Below are 25,091 nucleotides of genomic sequence, written 5' to 3' on the forward strand. Positions count from 1 at the left end.
TATAAATCCATGGCTACCTTTGTCATTCTTCATCTTCCTTTTTACTGTTTTTCCCAAACGTGTAAGCTATGCTTTAGTATGAGAATTGCTTCATTTTAGCTAGAGAAGTTCATGATAAAATAACAGAGAAATTGACACATGTTATTCCAAGTATTAATCTGAGAAATCTTGATTTTTCAACCTGTGGTCTGAACGGGGACCAACATATCAAACACACTGCATTAACAATCTGGGCAAAACTACTAATAGCAGAGCACTATTAGTAATGCATACTAGAACTATGAAATATAGATAGCTAAATTCATTCTTTCACTGACTTGTGAGTGAATGGGGACAGAAATATCTGTATGCCAATCAGTGTCCTCATGAACCGCATGTCCAAAGAATATTTCTGATTAATCCATCGTCTTGCCAAGATTATGTCAAGGTAAATTTTCTTTTAAAATTGTGTGAGATTTCTGCTGTGTTGACTTTGAGAGCAGCAGACTAAGGAGAAGGGAGCATCAATATTGCAGTCACAGCACAGTCTACCACCAAAAATATGAGAACTGACTTGGGAGTAAGGAATGGTCAATGAGAGAAGCATGTTAAAAATAAGGCAGCAATTGGTTCCAGTGATAAATGAAAAATATGGAAGGTTTTGGCTTATCTTTAGCAAGATAGTTTTTGGAAATTCTCCAAGTGTGATCCTGAATAGAATTACATTCCCACACAAAGAAGGGGGTGACCATTGTTACCTCCAATTCAGAATACTGTGATCGAATTCTATGTTTGTCAAAAGTTTGTTAGTGACATCTATAAGGACTATATTTATAATGAATCTTTATCTATTAAAAACATGCTGCTTTAAATCAGGTCAAAGATGAAGCATATATACCATCTTGTTTCCCATTGACACCTTAGGAATAGGAGGGCAATAACATAACAAGCTAAAATTTAGTGGCATGCTGATTCTGATCCTTGAAATATATTGCTATCATTTTTTGAACCTATTAAGTTTTCTCTCTGTGTGAATTTATATTCCTGTACATGGGATTGTTTAAACTTCTTAGATAAAAGTTGTCTGAATTTTGATGCATCCTAAGTGAAACACGGTTTACTGGAAGATCAGATATTATTAACATCTGCTAATTAGGAATGTAAATGTCATTGTTTTGTTCTGTTGCTTGGCAAATATTCCATCCTGACATCTTTCTAACTAATTAAGTCTCATTTTTATTTAACTGTTGCACCAGTCATCTTTTTCAAATCCTTCCTGATTAGAAATATGAGGAGTTGCAGATTTAATTTTAAACACACATTAGATCATGACTTCTTTCTCTCCAAGTCATCTTTCTGCTTTCGTTCTCCTTCAAAATATCTTTTGTGTTCTCTGCTTCATATCTTATACTTTACCAGTGTGAGAAATTTTTTCAATTGTTTCATTAATAACAGAATTAAAAATAGTTTCATTTTGTCATTTCAATGAATGCATGGATGCTACAACTGTCCTCCAAAATTGCTCTTTAGAACCTGCTAATGCTCCCCCTCCCTTTAATCTCAGTGTTATTAGGGGGTTAAATCAAGAAACCAGCAATGGATTAGAAAGCAGTTGAGCTTTCTATGTTTAGAATATAAATCAAGACACTATTCATTCCCATTTTACATGGAGCAAGCAAAAAATATAATTCCATAATTATATATAATACAAAAATCCCTCTCCTTACTTCATTTAAAGTACTTCATTTAAAAAGTTATTTCTCACAGCAAATGATTAAAATAAAACTAGAAAATAAAATTGACTTTTAATATCTAAATTAACTTTTAATATCATTTCTGGAAAGTGATCGTTTAAAATTCACTTTCTATGCTATCTTTTGCTAGCTGGGAAGCCAAACAAATCTTTCTGCTGAGATTTGTGGGATTCTGTATGATATGTGCTGGAAGCAAGTATAGAGGCATATTTCTCTTGTATTTTTTAATATAGGTACTTATTTTAGAGCTGCTCTATCAACACAATTATACTGCCACTCATGTAAAAGGGGCGAAGTTGTTCACAAGAGGGGAAAATATTTGTTCATCTCAAGGTATTCATCAAGGACTTGATAAAAAGATGACAGTGTATAAAAAACAAAAGATCAATGTAAAATAGAAAAGGCTTTTCAGGTACATTTGCTGAATCGTTGATTTTTCAGTATAATTTTCTGAAGCTTTTCAACCATGAATGCATTTTCAGGAACCCTTATAAACTGCCCTCAAAGAATCTTTTTGTTTAAAAAAATGTACTCTTTTTGATGGACAAATATGCTACATTTTCTTCTAATTGGCATTAGTAGGTAGAACAGCAGTTACTAACAGTTGTTAAAGACATTATTTTCTTTATTACTGCCTTTAACACAATTCAGTAGAAGTATGTTTTCACACAGCTACAATTTCAGTTTAAGTGACATCTCAAACATAAATTGCAAGTTGTGACAGTATGGTCTGCGTGATCTAAGAAGTGGGATTCCACAAAGTCAGTCTTCATTTTTTTTTATTAATGATTTGGATAAGTAGATAAGTGCTTATCAAATACAATTAAGCGGTATATAAGTCTCATAAATAAATAAATAAATAAATATTTCCTCTTCAGCATATTCACATATTGCTTTGAATTCTTATCTTCATGCTATAGGAAAATATTGTAAGCTATTTTGATGTAAAATACAAAGTTAATCCATGCTACCTAGCCTGTAATGGTCCGTAAATACAGACTATTGCTGTCAAAATGTAACCAAGATCAAATAATTATGAATAGAAAATCCAAGTTTGTCCAAAGTACTCTAGAAAATTGTATAATTCCTTCTGTGTATAGTTCAGAATTCTTTTATAAATATTTAATTACTTATTATATTTCTAGAGATGGCTATTTGCAAATCTATCAAAGGTTCAATGCAGAAATTAAAAAATAAGATATGACTTTATGTCGTCTTATTATATTATTTTATTGAAAGAATAACTTTTATAGCCACTTTCAGGCAAGAGGATTTACTTCCAAAATACTGAGATTTTTAAGAATGTTTTATAAAGCTTTCTGGAAGGGATAAGAATATTTGCCTCATTAGCAATCTTCCATAATCTGACATATTCTAGATGTGTTGAACATTAATTTTTAGCCGACATGGCCACTAGAATTGTCCAGCCCACGTGAAAGCTACCAGGCTGACACATAGTCTTATCTGATCATTAAATCAAAAGAAGCACTATACTCTCACTTCTTTACAAACTGGCATTTACACATTTGTAATATGTATTTTGAACCATATCCATAATTAATAAAGTGAGCTTAACAAAATTAGATTCAAAGAGATTTCAAATGCTAGTTTTGAGCTTTCAGTGAAGTAGCTAACAGCTAAAACTTTGGACGTGCAGTGTGCTTAGTTACGTTACATAAGAATCATGTCATTCTGCCAATTAAATTCTTGGCACCTTCCAAGTCTAGTTTTAAAAAAAGCCTGGTGAATAAATAAAGACTTTAGCATGTAGTCTCTTGATCCAGTTAAAACAGTTGCCTTTGTGCTAAAATCCAAATTATATGGGAACTAATCAAGGAGAGAAGCAACCTAGAACTAAGGAGAAACTTCCTGACAGTTAGAACAATTAACCAGTGGAGCAACCTGCCTCCAGAAGCGGTGAATGCTCCAACACTGGAAGTTTTCAAGAAGAGACTGGACAGCCATTTGTCCGAAATGGTATAGGGTTATCTGCCTGAGCAGGGGGTTGGACTAGATGACCTCCAAGGTCCCTTCCAACTTTATTATTATTATTATTATTATTGTTATTATTATATGTTCAAAAGGAAAACTTTAATAGTGCATCAAATTGTATTTTTGTATTCTGTTGTCTATGGAGATTCTCAGTCATCCAGGTCATGGCTTTTTCAAGAGGCAACTGGACTTCCTTGTTTTGCTTTGAAGATGTTTCGCTTCTCATTTAAGAAGCTTCTTCAGCTCTGATTGGATGATGATTTCTATTCTGTATTTTTTAGCTATAAAACAAAAAGATACTTCTGGAAAAGAGGGAGGAAACCAGTTATTACCCTGTTGTTGTTTTTTTTAAAAAAACCTGAGACTCACCTTCTTTTGATATAAAGGACAGATGATTAAATATCATATATCTCACAGTATATGTGTTCTATTTATAATACTATATGTTCTGTTTCAATTTTCCAATATTTCAATATTTTGGTAAACATGTATTTTATAGTCCCATTCATGTGAACGTTCAATTATATTTTTGTTCATTTTTCTAATCTACAAATAAGAAACTAACTTAGGGGAACTGTAGCTATAACAACAGAAAATGTAGAATTGTCTTAGTAATAATATAGTTTTCCATAATTTTGACAATTCCTGATGAGTAATCAAACTTATAATTGTAATTACCTACCTGGAGTACTTGAAATAAAAACTAAACTCCCCTAATGCATGAATAATGATCCTCTTACAGCTTTTGTGACTTCCTAATTACAGGGAGGGAGGGAGGGAGGGAGGGAGGGAGGGAGGGAGGGAGGGAGGAAGGAAGGAAGGAAGGAAGGAAGGAAGGAAGGAAGGAAGGAAGGAAGGAAGGAAGGAAAAAATTGAGTGGTCCTATTTTTCTAAGAGTTTTCCAAGATTTATAGATGGTTAGATATTTGATGGACCCATTTAGTCTAACTTGGAACTTAGTGGTAATAGCCTGATTGAAAACAACTAGAGTATGCATTCTTTCTCATACAAGAAGTTAACTGGGTTAGGGTTAGGGAGAATTTTGTGTTTATTATGGATGAATGGTTGTTTAAAAGAAATATACACCTCAGCGTGGAGAAGATGGATAAATTACATGTAGAGTAAATATGGGATAGAGTTGATATGGGATTAAAAAGTATTATTTAGATTATGAATAATTTTTAGTTTTTAATTTGGAATTGCTTATATTGTTATTTTTTTTTAATTTGCTTAAATTGGTTTTGTATTCGAGTTAAAGCACATTATTGATTTTGTTATTTGTATAGTTGGATAAGTTTATTTAGAATTTGCTTGTTTATTTGCAACCCTGTAACCAGCTCTGGAAAGTGAGGGGGGAGGGAGGGGGTTATTTTAGGGGGGGATATTGTTAAAAACTTGTATAAAACTTTTCAATAAAAAAAAGAAGTTAACTGAGAAAGAAAAATAATGGCGCCTCACCCTTACCCATAAAATGTTTTTTAAAAAATAGTTAAGTGTGAATAGACAAGGAAAAGGAAATTCCATCAGAAAAGGAATTCCATCAGAAGTAAACATAACTAGCCATCTTGTCATTCCAGACTTACAAACTCTTGTTTGTGGGTGACAATCTGAGTGCAAAAGAATCAAGATTTTCATACACACAATACAGTTTACACAGGGAAGCAAGTTAAGAAGCTGGCAGGAAGGATACTTGGAGAAGTCAGAAAAAGAGAAATAAGAAATTTGGTTCGTAAGCTAAGATGTAACAATGTACATTGTCTTGGGCTTTTGAAGAAGTCTATGTTTCATGGTGACACTAGATCAGTGGTTCTCAACTTTTCTAATGCCGTGACCCCATAATACAGTACCCCATGTTGTGGTGACCCCCAAGTGGGTGTGGCCACCAATAAGAGGGAGGACGGAAAAAAATGGCGGACAGCGTGGTTTGGCGACCCCCGTGAAATGGTTGTTTGACCCCATATGGGGTCCCGACCCACAGGTTGAGAACCACTGCACTAGATTAACACATAGGACTTGGCATGGGTCAATATGCAGAGGAGAATGCATTGTGGGATCCTGTCTATCCAATACAGATATCCAAAAGAAGTGTATAAACAGTAAAGAAAGAAGATCCAAATATTGCTAGTTAATGTTTCCATCTAAATTCTAACAAGATCTTTGATTAATTTTGAGGAATTAATTGCAGCTACCTTCTAGGGTAGGCAAAATGGGAATCTCTGGAAGATTTCTCACGATTCCATGTATTTTAAAGGGTCCTGAAGATGTGGCTCTTCACAGTTCTTTGACAAGAATGCATTGACACCCATTTCTGTTTTCTATGTTCCCATTTGGTTTCGTTGTCACTGTCATCATTTTTCTTTTCTTTTATGTTGTTTTTGTGTTTTTTGTATTGTTCCCTGTTTTAAATAATTTTTAACAATAATTATTATTAGTCCTGTTGTTTTCAGAGAGATAATTAATTTCTGAATTGCAGAACAGGTAATCATTTACTAAGTTTCAACCTTAAAAAGTAGATCCAAAAGATGGAAGTTTATCTATGTTTTTTGTATGCATTAGCTAAATTCTGGTTGCTTAAATTCTGAATGCAAAAGTAAGAATGATGTCTTTCTATCTTCATGCTAAATAAAAATAATGAAAAAAAATTGAAATGAATTATAAGAAAGATCTTGCATAGTGCATTTTGTCTGATCAATGGTTAGAACCTATGAAAGGGAGTTAAAATAAAATGTTGTGCACATTTATAAATATATGTATTATTTATAAATGCATATTTAATACTGTCCTGTGATCAGATTCTCCTACTCCAGAAATAAAAAAGTTGCAGAAAAGGAGAACTAAAATTGATTAAAAGATGAAAGTTGGTGTTGGTATGCACTGAGGAAGGTTGATGGCCATTAACCTTACAGGGATTAGACATCAGTTATTAGTAATTATGTGAATGATACAACTATTGATGCAAGCTGCCAAAACTTAGATCAACACATAGATAAAAACATTATACCAGTACTTCAACAGGGACATATGAGACCAAAGGCAATACAGCATCTTGAAAATATTAATGCTTGCTTTGTAAATTATTAAAAGACTGAAACACTTATCTAGAATTATATTTCAGGTTGTTTATTTATTTTTAAGTACAATAAATAAAAAATGTAAAAACATTAGTAACTTTATATTACTTAATTTCATTTTTCATTTCTTCTGGATGCTGTACGTTCTGCAAATACAGCATCTTCTGTTTACACAGAAGATGTTTGTTTCTATATACCTACATTGTTTCCATGTAAATCAGAGTCAAAGAACAATGCAGAAAATTGATCAGAAGTTAAGGCATATAATAATTGTAATTAAAAATCCTACTTTCCTAATTCCATTCTGCAACTTCCATCTTCCAGGCCCTGAAATACTTTTCCATTTCATGTCTAACTTTCCAGTTTCCTACATTTACAGTAGGAATAATTTTATGAGGTTTCAGCCATTGAATAAATCGTTTCATTTCAAGGAAACTGCTGTGCTCACTGTAAGGAATTCCTGCATATAAAACAACAACAAAAATGAATGGTCAATATTAATAGCTGAAATTTAGCATAACGTGCCTTACAAAACCTGAAACTGATGTTTTAACTAAATTTCAATGTAATTTACATACTGAGTATCCAGCTAAATTCTGGCCAAAATTACATAGCTTCTATCCTTACTGTTTAGTCTGCTCACATTAAATTATTTTGTGATTTAATAACTTAATGCCCCTATCAAATGCTGAAAGAGAATTACTGAAAATGCCAAAAACATAAATAGTGAAACCGTGAAAGAAATACTGTTTCCTCAAGAAAGGTTACTGGTTATTTAGTGTGGAACATTCAAAACATTTGCCTATCTACTCCATTATCAAAATATGTATTAGACGTAACATGGGTTTGTCTCTGATCAATGTAAAGAGATATTCTGGATTGCATACAATTAGTCCTGTTACAAAAGTTGAATGCAAGCATATAGCTGGAAAAGAAAAAGGGCTCTTCCTTCCAAAAATGTATGTGCCCTCTAAACATTTTACAACAATGCCTGACAAATGTAAGTTGTCTTTTAAAGGTCAAATAGAACACCCTCTATTTATTTTGTATCCCTTCAACTTCTAGGATAGCTCATGGCTTATTTGGTTCCAACCTGTAATGGAAAACTGAGAGAAGATAATTAAGCATATTAATAATTTGAAATTATGTTACCATATATAGTGATATTTCCTCTTGTCTGAGGTTGGATATCACCCAAAGAACAACATCCATCTGAATATGTCCACCCGGTGGGTTTAAAAGCCAAAATATGATCAAATTTCTCAGAGAACTTATTCAAATGATTCTGCAAATTCTATAGATAAAAAATAATACCTGGTTATTTCAATTGAAAATAAATAGTTTTTAGAGAACAGTTAGATTATTAGATAATGGCAACACATGTGGATTTGGTTAATATGCAGGGATGAAAATATTTACAAGAAAAGGTTATTACAGTTTTATAAATTTTATAAATTTTCAGCATCCCTGCTATGCACATAAATTCCAAATAATGGTCAAAGTTTTATCTATTTATTCTGAATTACCATTTGGAGGAAATTCATGATAAAGTGTCATAATTTTAATTCAGGACTTTCTATTATTAGTTCAATTATTAGACAGTTTGAAAATAGTGAAACAAGTTGCAAAAAAATATGCAGCAATGAAAAAAAACCCTACAGTGACACTAATTGACCAGTAAATATTATTAAAACAGCAATATCCATGAAAAAGGACAAAAAGGAAACCAGATCATGGTATTTAGCAAGAGATAGAAATATTTTGAAATATTTCTTAAGTAAATACAAAGCAATATATTTGCTATTTAGCTGCAATGTTTACAGGTAGTCTTCAACTCATCATTGGTTGTTTAATGAGTGTTGGAAGACAAAATGGCCTCAGAAAGAATTTTTTTCTTCACTCAGAGCCTGAAAATCTGGTCTGAATTTCAGCAGGGAAGATTGTCACTCCATAACAGAGTCTCCCAGGGTCTCCTTTCCCCAAGGCACCCCACATTCTTTATCTCCTTCTACTTAACAACCATGACTGGAGTGCTCAGATTGTGGTCATTAAGCAAAACAATCACACAATGTATTGCTTAATTACTATTTGGTTCAATGTCTGAGCTTCTGGCCTCAATTGTGATTGTAAGTAGAGGACTACCTGTAGTTTTATTACTGTTTTATGCCATGCTTATCCATACACTTTAACTCAGGGGTGTCAAACGGCCAGCCCATGGGCCAGACGCGTCATGACGAAACCGCATCCACTCCACTATCGGCAAGGGGGGAAAAGCACTAATACGTCGCGCGACGTCACATGATGTTGTGAGTTTGACATGTCTGCTTTAACTTATAAAGAACAAACTCTACACGATTAAACTGTTCAAATTGTAATATATTTAACTTTGATTTTACCACTTAAATTAGTGAGACTATTGAGATTTCGGAATAAACATATATAAAATTAGTCTGTAATGATTCAATCCTAAAAATGCTTCTGTGACAAATATTTATTTGGAAAATTTTTATTTGACTATAATTATTTTATTGACTATAATTATTCATTCCACATGAACTACTGAAATGAAAAAAAAGTATAGGTAGTTGTTGATTTACAACTGTTTGTTTAGTGACCATTCAAAGTTACGATAGCATTAAAAAAGTGACTTAGGATCATTTTTCACACTTATGACCATTGCGGCACCCCAAAGTCACATGATCAAAATTTGTATACTTGGCAACTGGCAAATGTTTATAATGGTTGCAGTGTGCCAGATTCAGGTGACACCTTTTGTGACCTGATAAGCAAAGTCAATGGAGCAGCCAGATTCACTTAAGATTTGTGATATAACTTAACTGCAGTGATTCACTTAACAACTGTAGCAAGAAAAGTCACAAAATGAAGCAAAAGTCACTTAACTGTCTTGCTTAGCAATGGAAAACATATGGATTCCCCCATCTCCCCACCACCAAAAAAGCAGAGTTAATAGATATAGGACTACTCAAAATAATCCGGACATCGTTAAACTCAAAATATTCCCAAAGACATTTTGGAAAAATATTCCAAATAAATGGAGAATTTTGGAGTATATTGTCACGAATAATCCAAATCAGATGTCATATTCAATAGATTTCAACATACTATGTGTTCTTTGATACATTGGGAAGATTATTGTACAATTAAATAAATGTTCTGCATGTAAAAGATTCACAACTTAAACATTGGCATCTCTAGATAGCATTTGTAAAGACCCCTGAAACCCTAAAGTTTTATGGGAGTATGCAAAATGTGGTGATTTAGTAACATTTTGGAGAATTCCAAAATGTTCTGTTCTCCTTCTGCTTCATCTTTTACTTTTTTAGCCTTCTTCCATCTTCCAGATACTGCTCTTGAAACACCATGGTTCAGACAGAAAGCGGAACATTCTAGAGTTCTCCGGAGTGTTCTGTTCCTGAACTGCCAAATTTTCCACATCCCTAAACTGTTGCCATTTCATTAATTCCAATTTCAACCAATCTGATATACTCCAGATGTGGTAACTATAATTCTCAGGCTGACTGAGAATTCTGGGAACAAGACATCAGGAAAATACCGAAGTGGGAAAGACAAAAATCAATGCATATTAACTATCAAAATGTTTTAGACGCAAGTGATATAAATCAAACGTCTTCTGTAAGAATCTTAAAAACACAAAGATGGCTTTTTAATTTAACCCATCTTTTCCTTATGTTTACTCTCTGAACATAGCTTCAATAGATATCTTAGTTCTTTAAAAAAGATATATTCTTAACTACATTTTCTTAATAATTTCAGTACAGTATAGTAATGGAATGAATGTTGTTTGCTTATAGCAGCTTTCCCACTCTGGTGCTTTGTAAATATATTTGACAAAATTCCCAATCTTTATGTCCAATGGCCATCTGTTTAGAGATTATGAGAGCTGAAGTTCAACATCTCCAATCTAGAAATCACAGATTCCACTGATATTTTTTTAAAGGCAACAGGACATTTCTCAATCACAGGGCAAAAGGATACCCCAAAAAGATTTCAAATTGCAAATATCTGAGAGATACACTGTTTCAGAACAATGTCTTGGTTTGCTTTAGATTTACATGATAAATGTAAGACATTCTATGCAACTTCTTAAACCATGACAAAAGTTAAATAGTAAAACATAATAAATCATTTTTTTTCTTTTTTCCCAAATTACGTTTTGCATATAATATGTTGTTGGGATACAGAACAAAAAGCAACTGGGAGCCTTTCTTTTGCTTTAACCATTTCCATTCTGGGCTGCTGCAGGGCCTATGACAGTGGTGGCGAACCTATGGCACGGGTGCCAGAGGCGGCACTCGGAGCCCTCTCTGTGGGCACACGTGCCATTGCCCCAGCCTTGCCTTCCCCCGCGACTCCCTCCTCTCCAGCAGCCCCCCTGAAGGAGAGTCACCCCTGAGCGTGGCCCACACGGAGCAGCACAGCCAAAGACATGGCAGCCAGGCAACATAGACAAGACTCTGCCCTCACACCCCATCGTGCACAGTTGATGATGCAGGGCACGGGCAAAGGGCGTGACCGCCATAGCACTGCTGGGCTGCCTGGGCGATGTGTGGCGGGCCCTGGATTTTATTTACTCTAATTCTAAGAAAGAATTAGTATCTTAAGGAAGAAGACTGTGACTTTTCTTATTCTGGGATTCAGCTTGCAATCTTACCTTAAAATTAATCTGCATCATGGGCAGAAGATGCAGGAAAGTATTATTCCAGTTCAAAGTGATGAGGGAATTCATCATTGCCGATTCTAAGCATTGAAGTGTTTTGTATTTTTCCTGAGACATGCTTACTTTTGAGCCCAGGACTTCAGCAATAGCTACAGGAGAGACACCGTGAAAATGGAAATAGGGGGAAAAAAAGGTAAGGTTACTTTTTGTACTTCTTTCATGGGTAATTCCCTAAAAGTAGTATTTGCCTATATGTTTGTTTTGAATAATCTGCTGATTACTCATAAAAATATTCTAATACAATAGAAATATAGAGGATTCACATGGAATTTGACTAAACTAGTAAAATCTTCCTCCGGTCTGACAATCTTTTCTTCTTGCCTGCCAGTTCATCCAATTATTTGAAGATGGGCAATATACAAACTACGAAACAAAATCAGTTTTTTTTTTCATATTGAGGTTTCAGGATTCACCTTCATATTTTTAAGAAAAAGTAGCTCAAGTATAAGTGAAAGTTTCATATATTAACTGATACCATTTATTTTATTTTTAACAAAGAAACCAAATGTTTCATTAAAGTTTTTTTTTAAAAAAATGTTCAAATTTTTTCTTGTTTAACAATAAGCATTTGTATCTGCTTGCCAGCTTAAAAATAGTAATATGATAGACTATGAAGAGTTCCAAAAGTGGATAAAAGATTCATTTTGTTCCAAATAATCATTTTTAAGAAGGCCGACATGCATGTTTCAACACTTTCCAATTTAGGATTGAAATAAATTACATTGCATTTGGAAAGTTATCCCACATACCAAGAAGCTGAGTTAAAAGTTGAAAAAGTCCCTTACATTTACAATGCTATTAATATCTCCAAAGCTTTTATAAACTATAGCATTACTAAAATGGGGCATCACCAATCGTTCATGACACACACTGACTTGTCTCTGAACTGTTTGCCAAGAAGTCCAGTACGACATGGTTTTAACTATTTTAGAGCTGTGATATTTTTGGGAAAGTAACATTAGGAGTAGAAACATCGAATTAAATTGTGCTAAGTGTTAGGTTTAGCTCAAATATCTAGAATATAGTATCTCTGTTCCTCTTACCAAAAGGGTCTCTCCCTTACCTAGAAAAACTTTTTCTTTTCCAACAGAATATGTTCCACAAACAACTAATGTTCGTGGATTTAAAGTCACTCGTTCAAATGCAGTATTGACAGCAAATTGAATCACTTCTTGCTGGGAAGGAAAAGTATATTCAGGACTACAATACCTAAGAAACAGTAATAAAACACGTTAGAAAACTCAGCTTTGATGGAAAAAAGGAAGCAACACCTTTAGTCAATGGTTTCTGTTTGTTATATTTATAGGAACAGATGAAGAGTATCTCAAATATGTATCAAAATATAATTCAGTGAAAAGTATCAAACTCAAAAGTGAAAACTTTAAATCAGTCCATAATTTGTTCAATGTCTCTTTTTTTGCCACGTGTGTCAACAAAAATATGCTGTTGTCTCAATTAGTAGGACACAATTGATCTATGCATAAGAAATGAATGGTATTTCTTTATATAATTGACAAAGCAGGATGCTTTCAGTGACATAATCTGCAGCAAAAAAATATTAGTTAGGAATACTGCAAAGAATTAGGACAACAAAAACTAATCATACGATGATCCAGGAATATCAAGAGTGATAGGGGAGGCTGTGTATATAAATCTCTATATTTTGTTTTCCTACAGAAATTATTGTCCTGTATTTTGCAATCTAAAATGAATAGAGAGAAGTAATAAAGCTCACATCTTAGGATGAATGAAAAGTACATAGACAAGTAACAATTGTAACTTATACTGCGCTCCCTGTGATTAGAGGGAGATGAGCAGAAATGGTAAACAATCATGCAGATTTAGGAAATATATTGATAGGATTCCTTGGGTTCATAAGCATCTTTTTTTTCTTAACAAAGCAACCATATGCTCCCGTACAATACTATTAAACACAATATAGTCTGATGAAAATGTAAGGTAAGCTCATTGAGGATATTTTCTTAATTTGAAACCTTATCATTCAATCCTATTGGTACTGATTAGGGCAGCGGAAATTTGACTTGCAATGGTACATGTGAAAAGGATCTTAAACAATCATCATCATCAACAACAACAACAACCTAGAACTAAGGAGAAATTTCCTGAAAGTTAAAACAATTAATCAGTGGAACAACCTGTCTCCAGAAGTTGTGAATGCTCCAACATTGGAAGTTTTTAAGAAGAGCCTGGACATCCGTTTGTCTGAAATGGTATAGGGTTTCCTGCCTAAGAGGGGGTTGGAATAGAAGACCTCCAAGGTCCCATCCAACTTTATTATTAATGTGGTTGTTGTTGTTATCTCAAGGGTTGTCACACAGAAGAAAACATGGACTTGTATTCTATTGTCCCACAATAGATATGTCCAGTGCCAAAGGCTAGATATTCAGGCTAGACATGAAAAAAGCTTTGTCTAGCGAAACAGTCTGCTACATAAGGTTTTTACTCAGAGGGAGATGGTCGTATGTTAGACATAACCTAGTAGCCAGCAAGACTTTGGTCTAGATAACTTTGATAATCTCTTCCAATTCCATGATTCTATCCTAGCACGTTTTTGTAGTTTAAAAAGTGCTTCCCCCATTCCAATATTCTAAATGTTTAAGCAAAAACTTACGTTGTGTCCAAGTAAACAGTATGAACTCTCCAACCATTTAGGAAAGGACAGCGTTCCATAGAAGGATCTGCCCTAAAGTCGCCTGTATGCAATATTACAGTCCCATTTGGAAGACAGAAAAGAATCATTGCAGCACCAGGACAACTGCCAGAAGAATGAGTGGAGTGGAGGAGAGAAAGGGAAGGAAAAAAGGCATTTTGAATTCAAATCCAAAACAAAATTAACATAAATTAGTCATATAATTTTAATGTACAATACATTTATCAAAAAATACTTACTGATTAGCATCAACCAACACTACTTTGATGCCATCTACTATACATTCTCTATCCATTGGCAGGATGTGGACATATTGTTCTTGCACTCCCAGTTTATTCTTTACTAAGTTTCCAGTTATCTAAAATACAAAAAATGTTTTGCAGCTACTTACACCTGTTGTACCATTTTCATTTGGACTAATTACAATGTCTTAATTAGGCAAGATTAGGTAAATGAACAAATGAGAGAAGAAAAAAGGGGAAAGTAGTTGTTATTGAATATATAATTTGCATTTAGTTGAAGTCTATACGGACTGAAGACAGATAATAGTTTCCACGCTTGGAGTCTCTATTTCATCATTATATTCAGAAGTACAAAGCATTGGTCATATGGAGAAAAAAGTATAGTAATTTAGCAGGGGTAGTAATAACTTTACAAGGAATAACACAAAAGTAATGCACTCATGCAATCCACAATTTTATTGATATGCTTCAGAATTGTTGGATATGTTGGATAAATTTCAAAATTAATTGGAATTAGTTCCAAAATTCCATAGGATTATTAATATTATCTTGTTTTGTATGTCACAAATGAATCCACAACAGGCATACCTTATTGCAGTATATTGGAAATGTAAACTTTTTAGTTAGGCCACCATAATGATCAGAATGGAAGTGGGTAAGGAAATAAGCACTGCAACCTTCAATCTTTCCATACTGGAATGCATCTACTACAAAACCTGTGCCTGAAACAAATTAATAAAAGAACAGTCATTTTTTTACTTAGTACAACTGCCAAAGCTGACTAGTACAATTAGAATAATAGAATCTCTTAAGACTCATTAGGCATAAGCTTCTGTGAACTAAGTGCCAATGCATCAACATTCACATTCCTGTGTTAATCACAAAAGCTTATTCCAGAGTAAATGTTAAATCTTTAAAGTTATCTAAGGATTCTTTTTTGAGTTTACACTCAGCAAACTGGTACTAACCATGTTTGTTTCCTTAATTTTTTTCCTTAAGAAAAAAAGGAGCGTTACCTAATACACTTAATGGGCATTCAGAAAATTGTAATCATACTTATCTGAACAGCCAAAAATATGGAAATATAGTTTCTTTAAAACTATAATCAATAGAAATAAATAAATATCAAAGAACTTACACTACAGTCTTATGCTTGTTGACTCAGAAGCAACCCTCATTGAATTTAGTGCAACTAAAGTATATGTAGGATTGCAGCCTTAATAAATTTCATTGATGATAGCACAACTTAAATATCTTCCTACATCTTTAAACATTTTTCTGTAATTTTAGACCTGTTTGCCAAAAAATATAATAATTGTTCCTTTCTATTGTTTAGTTACATATTTCTTTATGAGAAAGATTTATATCGGCTACTCCTGCCATTAATGATCATATTTTAATGAATAGATTGCAATACTACCCTAACAATGAATAATTCCTACTGAATGCAATATAATTTACTTGTGAATACTTTTGTACAAGATCATTTCATTGGAGAGCTAAATACAGAACATCTTCAGGGCTTTGAGTAAAACAATGTTATTTTACTTATATATTGAAAGAGTATTTTCACATTCTTTAGGAGAAACTAGCAATGCAAGGGAATAAACCCAACAATCCTAAATTGTTTTCTTACAAAATAAATAGAGCATTACCTGGTATCTTCTTATAAAAAGGACACTGCTTTTTTATTCTATCTTCACCAGGATATGACTCTCTGTATCTTTTTTTATATCTTCTCTGACCACCAGAAATATTATCTGCTCTGGTGTCATACTTAATGCTTGAACTTTTTGTGATTGTATCAGAGTCTCCTATTGATCCGTCAGCCTTCCTCTTTCGAGATATGAGCTTGTTTCCATTTGCAGCTGATGGATTCACAATCACTCTTTCTTCAGAAATATTTTTCTTTGGGGTAGTCTCACTTTTTACTTTTGGTTGCAACCCAAAGAAAACACCAATGTCCATTTGTTTTAGGCGTTTGGGAGGAGTGATTTGGATCTTAGTGTTTGTAGCAGGAACCGGCTCTGTTTTAGATACTGTACTGGGTAAAACAGACATAGCTATACTCTTACAAACTATTTCCTTTTTTTCTTTCATTGAACACAAATTGCTCTGAAGTGCTCTATTTCCGCATGTGTTAATAATAGTCTTAGCTTTAACATCTAAGTTATTGAACTTTTCTACTTCACTTTGATCTAACTGGAATGATTGCAGAGGCTCTTTTGAAGAAAGCATGAGATCCTTAATAGCAGAATCTGCAGAACACCAATAACTATCATTAAAATTGCCCTGCCCACAATCATCTGCATTAAAATGAGAAGAGTTCACTTTAAGCCAGTCACGCTTATCCTTAGTTTTTCTTGAATTTAAATCTCCTATGGGACATTTCGTCTGATCAAGAAACCTTGCTGAACAGTCAGTGCTGTTATGCATGCTTTCTTGTGGGAGAGCCTTAGGTAATCCATTCACACTTGCTGGTAAAATTGTAGAGGATTCATTGATCGTTGTTCCATCTTGCATCATTTTAACACTCTTATGTTGAAGTTGTATCTGCTGCGATCTATTAGATAAACTTCCAACAATTCTACTTTGGCTTTCCAAATTTCTGGTATCAAATAGATTTTTTTTACATGTTATCTCTCCCTTTCTCTCCACTTCTTCCTTATCTGCCTCATCTAATTCTACAGCATTTTCATCAGTATAAAGTGGGGAATAGGAAATGTCACTATCATTCATATCAGCATCTGAGAGAGAGGTATTCTGTTGAAAAGAGCAAAGTTGACTGTTTAATTTCTCAGTTCTTTCAGTTTCTTCAGAAAAAGGATTAAGGCATTCAGATTGCTTTGTTTCATCTATATGCTGTATTGTATGTTCAGATTCTTTAATATTTCCCAAAGATGAAGACATGATGTTAGTTATATTGATGGAATCCATAGTCATTGAACTCAGTTGTGGTTGTAGAAGAAACTGTTTTGATTTTTCCATATTCTGAGTAACCTTCACATCCTGTAATTCTCTACAACTGAATTCATTATGTAAAGCAGCACCAGGTCTAATGAAATTATTTTCTGTACTAGATAAGGAGGATGCAAAGATACAGTCCTGTGCTCTACTTGCTGCAAGTTGGAAATGGCTATAGCGTTTGTAATGAGAAGGAATGACTGAAGAGCACAAAATGCCATCAGGACATTCTAACAAAAGAAGAAAAAAAGTATTAGGAAAATGTTTTGAATATAGCACAAATGCAAAAACAAGATTTACTGAAAAAATATTAAAATCCTGAAAGTTATACTTTAAAAAAAACATGGCTAATGCAGACAACTTTTTATATTGTACCTTTATTTCCTCAAACTGAATTTATATATTAGAATGCAAAACTTCTAATACAATATCTGATGGAAACATAACACAATTTGTAGCGAAAAGAGTTCAAATGGGTATAAATGTTTACTTTTCCTGAATTACTTGACTAGATGCACACATCATGTTTAGCCAATCTTTGCTAATAAACTTCAATAGGCTGTGGGGGAGAGGGGGTATTAAATGAAAGTTTTCAAATTCAAATAATAGCAGTTGGAACCAAATAGTTTTATTTTACTGAAAATTATCTGCAATTATTTTTAATTTGGTAAGCTATACTCTGTAAAAAAAATAATTGCATCATAGCCTTTCTTTACTCACCAGACCTCTTGTACAGGATTTCGTTCTTTAAAATTTGATACATGTTTTTAATTCATGCCTTAAAACTGTAGTTCAACTACAATTTCAAAAATCTAGCTTGTTTTTAGAATTAATTCAAAGACTAGCAAGATTTGTTTGAATATATGGCTGCCATTTTCTTAGCCCCGGCCTCTGGTTAATCAAAAGATTGAAAACTAGTCAATGTTTTTCAGATGCTGAATTGCATGACAAGAATATATTGTTTACTTCTTAAAGGAACATAACCTGTTTTCAAAATTAAAGTAGAAGAGTCCTTGCTTCCCATTAAAACTGTACCTTTCTCAGCAGTCCCGGAGGCATCCAAACATTCTGTAACATGCCACTGAGGTGTCTGTATCAACAATAAAGAAAATGGCATTTGACAACTTGGGCAGTACCCCTCGAAAATTGGTCTAGCTTTTGTAGTGTTTTGCCTCTCACAGATTTTTGTTTCTTTTGCCAAAGTTGTTGACAGACCTTCCTGTGATGGTTTAATAGGATCACCAATGGAAACCTCTGGCTTTAAGGGGGTCTGGCTACCTCTTTGTCTTGGACTTTGCTTTGTCTTCTTAGGGACACCTTTTCTTTTGGGTGCTTTCCCACCATGTCTATTGTCATTTCTTTGTGATTTACCATTTTCAATCTTTGCTTTTTGTACTTGGGTAGCAATTACTTCTGAATGTTGGCTTGTAGGCTTTTGCTTCCTAATAGATTTATATTTCCAAATGTCTTCCTCCAAAAGGCCATCTTCAGACATGACAATCCATCAATGAAGGAAATATCTTCTTTAGGAAAAATACTTCCTTTAATTCAGTTGTATTATTTTACTATACTTTAAAATAATAAGTATCAATTGCCATATTAAACATCATGCTATCCCATTCATATAAATGTTACAAATACAGATACAGTTTAACGTTCAAGTGCAATGATTGACATTTCAAATATTAAAGTGCACTTAGATAAGAATCTACAATTCTAGCCATGAGGCCAGTTTTGAACTCTCTTATTTTGGGGAAATTTGACTAGAAAAACGTAAAACTGTTCCACCGACTTCTTTTCTTCATCTGTCATCCTGAAATACAAATAATAAAAATAAAACAGAATTCCTTCAACAGTTCATTTAAAAATTATTCTAAATATTCTAAAAACACAAAGGATCATGTTTCCTATTGATTCTCTGAACTGAAAAACAGTAACTAAATTTCAAATACTTTTCAATAAACACTGCATTGTCACTTCATTTTATAACATCTTCCAACAGATAATATCTCCAAGCATACTTTTAGCTTTAAGGTTGGTCTCAGAAAAGCAAAACAGTATTTTCCCTCTTCTCCGCTTTCTTCCCATATTCTCCCAATACAAGTCATGTCATAAATGTAATATCATCTACAGCAGACATGTCAAATTCACGACGTCATCGGGACTGTTTTGTAATTGCTGGCAATGGGGTGGACGTGGCTTCTGTGTGACGCATCCGGCCCGCGGGCCGGCAGTTTGACCCCTGGTCTACAGTATCTTTGATTTGAAAAACTTCCTCGTGCTGGGGAGAACACCAAGGGCTTTTCTCCTCCCTTAAAGGCAGAAAGAAAGTGGAAAACAGCTGCTATTCCAATGGTTCTGCCTTGTCTTGCTTTGAAAACAAGGCTGCACAAGTTGCTGCAAGGGAAACATTTCCTCTGTTGTGCTGGGGAAGATGCAGGAAAGGAGTGAAATCTTCCCCTTTTCTGCTGCTTGCCTCTTTCATGCTTCTCCATAGGAATCCCTGCAATGGCACATCCAGTTGCCATTGTGGAAGATGTCAGATGTTACAATGGAAAACAACTTCAATCAGAATAGAGCTGGAAGTCTTCTAGTCCAACCCCCTGCTCAAGCAGGAGACCCTATACCATTTCAGACAAGTGACTGTCCAGTCTCTTCTTTAAAACCTCTAGTAATGAAACACCTACAATTTCTGATGGCAAGCTGTTCCACTGGTTAATTATCCTGTTAGGAAGTTTCTCAATTCCAGGTTGCTTCTCTCCTTGATTAGTTTCCATCCATTGTTTCTTGTCCTGCCTTCAGGCACTTTGGTAAGTAAATTGACTCCCTCCTCTTTGTGGCAACCTCTTAAATACTGGAATACTGCTATCATGTCCCCCTTAGTCTTTCTTTTCTCTAGACTAGTCAAACCCAAATCCTGCAACCTTTCTTCATGTTTTAGTCTCCAGACTTTTAATCATCTTAGTTGCTCTTCTTTGCATTTTTTCCAAAGTCTCAACATCTTTTTTGTAATCTGGTGACCAAAACTGGATGCAGTATTCCGGGTGTGGTCTTACTAAGGCTTTATAAAGTGATACTAATAAAGCCTTAGTAAGAAGAACTATGTGGAATACCTTCAATGCGTGGAGAAAAGAATCAGTTCATTGCCCAATAAGTCTCTCTGCTGTCCAGCAGCCAAAAGAAATGGCCAGAGAAGTAACAATCCCTGTGGCTGGACCGGGAGTGGTTAGTCCTGCAGTGGAGCAGCTAAATCCCTGCACTGCTGACCTGTCTCCAGCTCTGCCTCCATGCTGATCAGAAAATTTATATGGAAGAAATGTATATTATTGCACTGGCAAACACTACTTTCCTGCTCAATCTCTTTGATCCAGGTTCTGGTGTGAGGGCATGTCCTTAGCGACTGCTTGCCAGGCCATACTAGAGCAAGGGCGGGCGTCTCCCAAGTTTCTCTCTCGGAGTTCCCTGCAAATCTTAACTTGTAACTAAATCGCATTGTATTCAACAAAACGTTTAGCCCTGTGGTGTGTTTCCATAACACACTACAGCACTGGTGGTCTTATACACAATTTGTATCATAAGTCATTAGTTTAGTCTGTTTAATTTTGATCCCAGGATATGTGGGCAGAATTTCAGCCTCGTGGATTAGGTGGTACATTTCGGTAATCCGCGTATATTAAATATGATCATGACCTTTGGACTATACTGGCATCGAAATGAATGGCCTCTCCATCCAAGCGAGCTATCGTCCCTTAAGTCAGAGTAATAATGGCACCACGTTACCTCAGCAGGTTTCTTCCACTTATGAAGCAGCCCCATTCCCAAATCTCTCACATCTTAAAAAGGTCCAGCCGCCGCCACCGATTTCATTCCTCCTTGGCGGCCCTTCCCTTCCTTCTCCTGTATCGTTCCGACGAGTTCCGCACTTTCACCACAAATAACCCCCCTGCCTTTTCGCCAAAATATGTTTTTAAAAAATACTATTTTAATATCTTTCAGAAAAACATTCCTACACTTATTTAGCCAGCAGATTCAGATTTGTTTCTGGCGAATCTGTGAAAGTGAAAGAAAAAAAAATCCCAGACCGCTGGGTATCTGTTGTCGAATATGCGATTTCTTGTACTTTTTGGAAAGCGTTGTGGCAACCACAAGGGAGTAATAACCCATCTTTGGTCCGAAGTTTTATTTGGCACGAGGGCGACAGGATTTAAACATTCAGGGTGTGGGGGTTTGGTTTGGTTTTGCAACATGACTGGACAGACTTGAGTTTGGAAAGTGCCGGAAGCCAAAGGGAAGGGCGGTAAAATCACGCCCGCTTTCTTGTGTCCTCGGCAGGGTAAGGAGGGGAGAGCGATGGCGGCGATGATGGGCGGCCTGCCCGGTCTTTCGCCTTCGCAGAGCCAGTTGGAGTACGCACTGGAGGATGCGAACACGCTTCAAGAGAAGGAGAACTTGGTGTATCAGCACGTGAAGAAGGTGGACGGATGGGAGCGGGATTTGAAAGTTCCCGAGTTTGGAGCAGGTGAGCCCGAGCTTTTAGATCGGCGTCCTCTGGTGATTGATTTCTTTGCAAGAGCCGTCAAACTTTTTCCTTAGTTTTCTCCTGCTTCTCAACTTATAGCTTTTCTCTCTTCCCGGGCGAGTTTATTATGATTTTAAAAGGCGTGTTTTGTAGTCGGCATCATATCCCCTGATCTTCTCGTTGCTCTCATTCTGATTTCTCTGAATCCTTTTTAAAGAATTGTGTTTGTCAAAGGAGAATATTTGTAGCTCAGGGTTGAAAGGAGGGGTCCTTGGTGCTCTCTGAGCAGCTTGGTTGTTTTCTTGCAGACGTTTCATTACTCAAACTAGGTAACATCAGTGCTGGTAAGGAATGGTCCCAACAATCAAGAAGTAAACAGTATCCAAGCAACAGTAAACAACTCAACCAAAGAACCTCTAAGACCAACCCCACCAACACTTGACTGGGCAACTGACTAGAATATAAATTGAGAGCAAACCCCATTTCTTACTAGCACTGATGATTTTACCTAGTTTGGGTAATGAAATGTCTACAAGAAAGCAACCAACTCAGAGAGTACCATGGATCCTTCAGAATTATGTTTACTAAGCAGCATAAAAGTATTATTTACCACAATTTGGAAACTTCTTCTGTTGATGCAGTCTGAAATTGTGTATGCTTTTTTTTTTTAATTCAGTCATCTCACCATTAGCACATATTTGCTTTGTAATGATCTACCATTGCTATACTTTTACACAAGGCCTCAAAATTGTACTTTGGCGTTTGGTGTATGTTTCCTTCATATAGTGTATTAGATTTTGTTCTATTAATTTTCGTTGAGTTATTTTTAAGCCTATTTTTGCAGCCTATCATTACTGTTTTGAATTTCAGGGTTTTTTTTCTTCTACAGCACTGGTGGTCTTATACACAATTTGTATCATAAGCATTCTTTCAGTTTCATCATACAAATGATTAATAAAATGTTTTTTATATATTGTTTTATCATAAAAATACAAAACAAAATAAACATACACTCAACACTAGCAACAACAAAAAAGAAAAAAACTGTACAAAAAAAGAAAAATGTGATCAAATAAATGTAACATTTAACATGTAGGATCCATCTTTATATCATATCATCTATCCTAGTGGTTCTCAACCTTTTCTTCACTACGGACCCCTTTTAAATACCTTTTTTGGCCACAGATCATGGCCGTGGATCCTGAAGACTTAACCAAGATTTAAATTATAAATTTCTTCAAGTCTTTGCAGACCCCATGTGATGACATTACACACACCTCTCCAGGAGTTTGCAGATCACAGGTTGAGAACTACTGATCTATGCCATAGATCAGGGATCCCCAACCCCCAGTCCGTGGATCAGTACCAGGGCCGTGGCATGCCAGCAACCGGGCCGCACAAACACGCAAAGCCCCATCCGCGAGATGCAGGTAGCGCACAAAACCACACCCCCTCTAGTCCATGGAAAAACCTCTCTTCATGGAACCGGTCCCTGGTGCCCAAAAGGTTGGGGATCTCTGCCATAGATAATTTGACAAACTATGTTTTATGGGCTGGAAAGAGAAAAGACTACTGAGTTTTACACCTTTGTCTTTCGTTTCCTCAACTATTACCCCACCCTTTGGAATATTGAGTACCTATTTAGTGTCTTGTGCACATAAAAAGCAATGCGATCAAGTTAGAGCCTGGGCTGGGAACCAAGGGCTCACTACACAGACATCTTATTCTTTTGATATCCCTTTCTTTTTAATTTGTAAGCTCTGCAGGTGAGGGGGGAAAGAAAGTTATTTCTTCATTGCTTCAAATGTGTGTGTGAGCAAACAATGTTCTCTCTTGTAATCTTATAACAACAACAACAACAATAATAATAACATTGGAAGACACCTTGAAGATCATCTAGTCCAACCCCCTACTCAGGCAGGAAATCCTATACCATTTCAGATACCTATACTCTTCCTCTCCAATCTCTCTGCTCTTTTCTTGGATGGGGAAAAGGTCAGGTAAAGGAGAGATTTCTTATTGAAATCACTTTTGACACACATATATCAAGCAGAGATAGGAGAGAAAGAGATTTCAAGAGAATAAATTGTTTGCTTTTATACATAGTGAAATCAATGTAATCGCACCATCACTCTGAGACCCACAGGTGCATTATGGAAACAGATTATAGTACTCTCTTGAAATCTTTTTAATCTCTTCACTCTGCAAGAAGAGGCGAAACAAAGCAATTTGTGTAGAAAATTTCTCCTTTGCCTGACCCATCCTTGTCCCCTTCCTCAGAATGGAGAGATTAGAGAGGAAGAGATTTTAAGAGAGTACAAGTAGTCCTCAAGTTATGACCATGCATTCAATGACTGTTTGAAATTATGACAGTACTGAATGAAGAGACTTATGACCGGTCCTCAAAGTTGCAGCTGTGGCAGCACCTCTGCAGTCATGTGAAAAAAAATTGGGTGTTGGCAAGCAGCTTACACTTATATTTGGTCTGGTTTCTCACAACAAAGTCAAGAAGGTAAGCCAGTAGGGAAGGTTACAAATCCTTGGGTAAGTCTCTCCTCCTCTATCCCCAGCCATTCTTTGCTAGTTTGTACCCACTAGCACACTCCTTCCCTGGCCTCCTTGCATTTGCATGTATGCTCAACTTCCACACCCTTTTTCTCTAATCTCCCTGTCTTGCACTCATACTTTCATGCGCTACATATCCTCTTTCCCAGCCTTTCTGAGTTTTCCTCCTCAACTTGTACACAGCCTGCACTGAGCCTCCCAGGATCTCCTGTCCCCCAAGTGACACCCTCATACTCCTTCTCTGGAACCTTCTTCACTTTCCACTTAATGACCTACATGTTTTGGTATTATGACAACTGCAACTGCCTGGATTGCCATCAATAAGCAATGCAGTCATGTAATGTTCCACTTTTTGATTGCATCACTTAGTAAAAGCAATCACAATGACTGTCATAAATTAAGAATTAAGTGTAAGATGTTTGATTTTCTATACATCAAGAGTAATGTAATTGCACCGGCAGCAGGAAAGGGTCAAGCAAAAGAGAGATTGCCTACAAAAATTGCTTGGTTTTTTTTCTCCCCATCCTCATCACAGGATGGAGAGATTGGAGAGAAAGGAAATTTCAAGAGAGCTA

General features: G+C 35.4%; 2 protein-coding genes across 3 annotated transcripts in view; one reads left to right on the plus strand and one right to left on the minus strand.

Moving 5' to 3' along the window:
- Positions 1–6,824: 6,824 nt before the first annotated feature.
- Positions 6,825–21,359, minus strand: DCLRE1A (DNA cross-link repair 1A). Its single transcript, XM_039352715.1, has 10 exons — positions 21,213–21,359; positions 18,468–19,245; positions 16,124–17,662; positions 15,057–15,190; positions 14,466–14,584; positions 14,188–14,331; positions 12,619–12,764; positions 11,490–11,644; positions 7,949–8,090; positions 6,825–7,256 (listed from the first exon to the last, which is right to left on the minus strand). Exons 2-10 carry the CDS (start codon positions 18,925–18,927, stop codon positions 7,090–7,092), a joined length of 3,006 nt encoding a protein of 1,001 aa, XP_039208649.1. The 5' UTR covers positions 18,928–19,245; positions 21,213–21,359; the 3' UTR covers positions 6,825–7,089.
- Positions 21,360–21,543: 184 nt separating this feature from the next.
- NHLRC2 (NHL repeat containing 2) overlaps positions 21,544–25,091 on the plus strand; it is a 33,119-nt gene continuing 29,571 nt past the window's right edge. The window contains exon 1 of one of the 2 annotated variants that reach the window (XM_039352717.1): positions 21,544–21,951. In XM_039352717.1, coding sequence (XP_039208651.1) covers positions 21,783–21,951 — 169 coding nt within the window. In that variant the 5' untranslated portion in view covers positions 21,544–21,782. The remainder of the gene's footprint in view (positions 21,952–25,091) is intronic. The other variant, XM_039352716.1, reaches the window with a different exon arrangement.

This window comes from Crotalus tigris, unplaced genomic scaffold (genome assembly GCF_016545835.1).
Source record: "Crotalus tigris isolate CLP2741 ecotype Arizona unplaced genomic scaffold, ASM1654583v1 scf7180000018468.2839379, whole genome shotgun sequence".
NCBI classification, from domain to species: Eukaryota; Metazoa; Chordata; class Lepidosauria; order Squamata; family Viperidae; genus Crotalus; species Crotalus tigris.